The following is a 6,000-nucleotide window of genomic DNA, read 5'->3' as shown; positions in this document are numbered from 1 at the left end:
CTCTACTAAATTAAAGAATTAGATTAAGTACTTAGATTTAAGAACTAAATTAGAATAAAGAACTAAATTAAGAAAATAAAATTAAATGGTATATTTGTATATAAAGTGCTGTTTTTCATTCACTTCATTCTTTATTTCATACCCATAGGTCTATAACAAAACATTATTTCAAATATATGTTAATATATTATAAACAAAAAGATCAAGCACCATTGTCGTCATGAACACCATCATTAAGATCTGCTGATGCTGCCTCCTTTGGTTTAGCATGTGATTCTACTACATCCACTAGAACGACAACAGGGTTGGTGTCGTGTATTTTTTCTAGGTCATAAAACAACACACATTTGTCTTTTTTTCCCCCTAACTGCCCATCATATAAAGCAGATCTCTAACTTTAATATATTGTTGACAGAGTTTCACACACCACTGTTCAACTGACCGATGACCCTAAACACTTTATAAATTTCGGTGGTGAGATGTTTGTGAAGGTGGTGTTTAAAGATGGTTAGCAAAACATAATTATCAATATTATACATTTTGATTAACAATGATCTCCATCATGGTAGTACCCCAAAATAATCAAAAAGAATATCAACAATACTTAAATCTCTGTTAATTCTCCATAAGCATTTATGTAGACAACTGACAGAAATAACATCAGTCTGGTTAGTAATTTGTGAAGCTGATGATGATGATTTTTGAGTTCTTTAAACAGAATCTTTTTCAATTGATTTCATCTGTGGCAAATGTAATTTAACAGCAATATTCTGTAATCAATTTATGGCAAAAAAATGTAGAAAAACAGTTGATTGCTGGCAACCCTGCCGCCAGTAAATTCCTGTTAAAACAACAATTTACTGTAAAACTTAACAATCAGATTAACCCAAAAACATTTTTACTGAAACATTAGAAAAGGTCCTTAAATAACAGTTATGCAAAGCCATGATCTGATAAGTAGAGTAAATATTTAACTGAACTGAATTAATGTGTTTGCTCAATACAGATTTGTTAGATAAATGTAGTTTTGTGGGTCACCATTTTGCTGGAGAGATGGTTTTGTACTTCAGGTATGAAGTCCAGGACTTGCTGCCTTGATCTTCCCGAAGCCTCCTCTGTGGCGGGTGTCCAGGTCACTTTTTTCGGCTGCCCCTTCCTGGCTAGAGAGGAAAAGTTAGGGATTAAACAACTATAGTAGCCCGCTAACAGTGTTTCAGTTGATCGTACTCTTTTTGGGCCTTGGCGAATGAGGACTAACCATCTCTTCCGCTGTTGAAAGTGGTTGTGGTGGTGGCCCTCCAGCTGGCCTCTATCTTCTGCGGTTACCTCTGGGGCTGGCAGGCTGTGAGGCAGCAGCTAGCAGGCAGTCAAGTCCTGGCCTATCTCGTCCAAGCAGCACTGGGACAAGCAAATTCTTCACCACACACATCTCCATGGGCCAGGTGCCCAGCATTGCCGACAGGTTGACCTGCCTCGACGAGCTCCAGGGTAGTCGTAGGGTTCTGCATCCATACAGCTTATTGATGGAACCACGGAAGAGCTCGGAGGAAGCGATCCACAATGATTTGTTCCGCTACCTGTCCACTACCTGAAGTTTGTCTACTGTAGGAATTGAGATCTTTCTCTGATAATCACTCAAATGGCTTGTTGTATGATTTTAGAATTGGAGTAGATCCATTTACTTCTTCAATAATGTCCATTTCTAGGCGTTCTTATCTTTTCCTTCACAGGACATCTCAGATTGAATGGTATTATTTTTAAAGGCTGAGCTACTGGCTAGAGCTTACCAACTCCCTGAAACACTTCTGGGTAATGTGATTCAAGTGACTGTCTGAGGTTTGTCAATGCTGCAATGTCTCTTCCAATTTTGAGTACTCTGAGTTGCATGGCTGTGTCTCTGCCTAACAGAGGTTCACCAGTACCGTTTATGAACTCAAAATGTACCATCTGACTGCCTATTCTTACATCATATTTGAAAGCTTTACTGGCAAAGGTTGATCAGATGAGTAAGAACAATTTCTTGTCTGTATCTGGGATGTATGAATGACATTTAATTCTCTCTCAACGGCCGCATCATAATTGTCAGCATTCCCCTTATGTGGATAATACATCTTGAATGGCAGGTCCCACGGGGTGCAAAAGAAGCACTCTGCCGCTGACGGACTGAGACAACAACATCTTCAATTATAAGTCCTTTCCTGTCTGCATTAAAATGTCAGTAATTTGGTTGTGACGTTATATGACCAAAATCCAACGTAAATTCTACATCTAATGTCAAAGTAAAATTTTTGTCCAATACTGACATCAGCTGACATTGTTTTTTGGTTATGTAACCAAAATCCAACATTAAGTCAACTTTAAATTGATGTCAAATACCACCGTCAACCCGATTTTAATTTTAATAATGCAACTTTTGTCCAGCATCACTCTATAGATGTCCAGTGTCTTGTGGGCTTGACCATCTTGGCCCAGGTGTCGCAGGATCTTTGTAACACTCAAATATAGTGTCACTCTTGTGCCATTAGTGCTCAAACTCAAAGCTCAAAGAGATGTGAGCATGTTTTATGAGATACACAAATGTGTTCATAGGCAGCTGTAGCACTTTGCACACAGACATTGCATGTGAACTTTCAGTAATACTTTATTTTAAGGAGTCACAGAGTAATTACCCAATTAAGTACTTAGTGATAGCCATTGTATTTACATTAAACAAAATGTACTTACTGTCTAACTAAATTATGGAACAGCCTGTACTTATAGAGTATTATTATATAAAATGATTATAACTATTAGTCCCTTTTGAATCTATTGACAATAAGTAAATTTGCACCTGCAAGTAAACAAACCCTCATTAGAATATGTGTACACTGTCTGACTAATATCTGGTAACTCTTTATTTAAATAAAAAAAAACAAAATGGTTCAAATTCAAGTGCTTGTTTTAAACAAAGGGTTTTTTTTTTGTTGTTGTTGTTTTTTTAAATTATAAAAGTTTAATTAATCTAGCCTAACTGTTATTGGTGCAACCGACCTTCACTATCCAACTAAATCTTTATGATTAAAACTCCCAAAAACCTCATGGGAGTGTTCATGTGAATCAACAAGACAAACTCAATTAAAATCTAAACAAAAGGACAGGGTCTTTTATGTACAGAAGAGACTATCTAGATTGTATTTCTCTGAAGCCAACATAGACCTAATAAAATGAATGAATTTTTTGGCAGTTTTCATCTCAGCTTGCTACTGAAATTGTCCCGACAGAACTTGACTCGTGCTGTAAGGGTGAGATCAGAGGCAGTCCCTCACACTGATTGGACTGCTATATTAAGAACTCGCAGAGCGCATATAAAGTCCGCAGTGACACATCATGTTTAATACTTCTGCCTGCGCAGTTGAACGTGTTTTTTCCGCTACATTTAGGTCGTGTAACACTTGATGGCGAGTATTCGCAAAAAGCTGGTGGTGGTTGGTGACGGGGCATGTGGGAAAACTTGTCTATTAATCGTTTTCAGCAAAGATGAATTTCCAGAAGTTTACGTGCCCACCGTTTTTGAAAACTACGTCGCGGACATTGACGTGGACTCCAAACGCGTTCAGCTGGCTTTATGGGACACGGCAGGACAGGAGGACTACGACCGATTGAGACCTTTGTCTTATCCGGATACTGATGTCATTCTCATGTGCTTCTCCGTGGACAGCCCGGACTCTCTGGAAAACATTCCAGAAAAATGGTTGCCGGAAGTTAAACACTTCTGTCCTAATGTGCCCATAATTTTGGTGGCGAATAAGAAAGACTTGCGGTGCGATGACAATGTGAGAAGCGAGCTGTCGAGAATGAAACAGGAACCAGTGAGAACGGAGGACGGACGCGCCATGGCTGCTCGCATCGGAGCACATGACTACATGGAGTGCTCTTCCAAAACCAAAGACGGGGTTAGGGAAGTGTTTGAGACCGCTACTCGAGCATCTTTACAGAAGAGACCAAGACCACCCGTTGGCTGTTTGAACTGTTGCCGACTGATGTGATTTGTCTTAAATAAACCGTTGACACAAAGGTGAGGGTTCTCGGGACACACCTCACGAAAAGATTGCTTTTTCGCATCCCATCAAAAACGACGCCTTGCTCGTAACTGCATATAGGCCCATTCAGGCTGGGCGCTGGATAAACCTTTGCTGAATTATGTTAATGGACTAAGGACTGTGGCACACGGCGTACCGATAGGTTTCACAGCTTAACCTTGTAGACTTGGCACTTTTTTCTTATTTGAGTAGAGGATTTTTATTTGATTCTTTGATTATGCTGAATTGAATGATTAAAAAAAAACAGAAAGCAACTGATGTATTTATCATGTCCATTGTGATGTTGTTGTCTATTAATTAATTAAAATACACTTTGCTCTGTTTTGCCAACAACTGTTTTAGGTGTAATAAATTACAGTTTTAACCAAATAGTTGCCTCTCTTAACGTTTAAATATTACATCATAAGAGAATTAATGTTTCAGGGAATGAATCAGAACTGCTGAAGACACCCATTTTTAATGTTTATTTGGTCTGACAGAGTTTATTAAATGTATTGGACAGGCCTCAAAGGCCTTTTGTTTTCATTTCAATAAATTTGCAACTAATTATGGGAAGATTCATAGACATAAGGTAAAGCAGTGTGAATACATGAGTGGCTTTGCTTGCAAATGAAGCAAATAAGAACATTTCACTTCATGTCGTACCATGTATGTATGTGTATGTGACAAATAAAATTTGAATTTGAATTTGAAATGCTAAATACACATTTGGAAATTATTAAAGTATCTGAGATTGAGAGTGTCTGGGAGTGACCCTATCCTACTGTATCAGTTGGACGATATCAAATATGTCTTATTATATTATTTTCAGCCAATATATGAACATAGTGTCTCCTAGCAATAATGCAGAAATGTTTGAGTGAGTTTTGTGATTGGAACCATTTTTTTGTTTTATTTGAAAATTCTACTTTTATATTATAGCTGGTTTATCTTTTATTTGTGGACAAATTAAGTAAAAACCAAATCATGAAAAATATTATATAGATATAAGTAACATTTAAACAAAAGCTTGTGTCTGAATAAAATGTTGGGTGAATTCAGAGTGGGCCATTTAACCTTTGTACTGTGCTCATGGAGTTTACACATTCAGCATAACAATGGTCTTTAAATAAAGAGACCCTACCCAGCAAGCGCAAGACGTCATATGACTTTGATATTTGTTTTATCTTTTGGTTGCGGCATTGGGTGACCAAAATCCAATATCTAATGTTAATGTTAAATTTATGTCCAATACAGATTTCCTCTGACATTGTTTTTAGGTTGTGTGACCAAAATCCATCAACATCAAGTTGACGTCAAATACTAACAGTAGCCTGATTTTCATTTTCAACCAAAATGCAACATCTGTCTGATATTATGATATATCAGTGTCTGGTGGGTATCTTTTTAAATTCTAAAATGGCTTGGCTTATGGCAAAAAATACAGTCACAATTAACGTTAATTTATTGTAATTAATGTTCAGTTTCTTTATTTTTTGTAAATGTTATTGATTTTTATTAGTATTCTCTTAGATTTCATATTCTGTTTGCTATTTTCCTTTTTTTTATTACTTTTTTACGTTATTTAGTTTGTTAAAGTTGCTGAATATAATATTTGTTGATGATCAGAAATGGTCAACTTACAGCTCTTATGTTTAGAAAGTTTAAAACTCTTGACCTAGTGTTCTCTTACACCCCAGAGACATTTGTGAATGATTTGGAACACTTAATCAGGACACAATAAATTTTATGGGTCATTTGAATGAAGTCACATCTCTTCCTCAGAAATTTACATTGTAGATATAAGTTTCTTAGGTGTTCAAAAATGGTTGTATTGATTTTCACACTTTCATTAGATCTTACTAATAGTGCTTCTCTCAGCTTTGTTCCAAGTAAATATGCCTCATGTTTGAAGTTTCAGCAGCAAATTAGACAGCAGTTA

At 36.7% G+C, this 6,000-nt stretch overlaps 1 protein-coding gene across 1 annotated transcript; it reads left to right on the top strand.

Moving 5' to 3' along the window:
• Window positions 1-3,361: 3,361 nt before the first annotated feature.
• Window positions 3,362-4,773, top strand: LOC122324861 (rho-related GTP-binding protein RhoB). Its single transcript, XM_043219569.1, has one exon. It carries the CDS (start codon window positions 3,435-3,437, stop codon window positions 4,023-4,025), a length of 591 nt encoding a protein of 196 aa, XP_043075504.1. The 5' UTR covers window positions 3,362-3,434; the 3' UTR covers window positions 4,026-4,773.
• The last annotated feature ends 1,227 nt before the right edge of the window (window positions 4,774-6,000 follow it).

Source organism: Puntigrus tetrazona, chromosome 20 (assembly GCF_018831695.1).
Source record: "Puntigrus tetrazona isolate hp1 chromosome 20, ASM1883169v1, whole genome shotgun sequence".
Classification (NCBI taxonomy): domain Eukaryota; kingdom Metazoa; phylum Chordata; class Actinopteri; order Cypriniformes; family Cyprinidae; genus Puntigrus; species Puntigrus tetrazona.
The sequence above is the reverse complement of the archived record's forward strand: the minus strand, read 5'-3'. Positions and strand labels throughout refer to the sequence as shown.

Coding starts and splice junctions, on each gene's coding strand:
- LOC122324861 (XM_043219569.1), top strand. CDS start 3,435: ATGGCGAGTATTCGCAAAAAGCTGGTGGTGGTTGGTGACGGGGCATGT.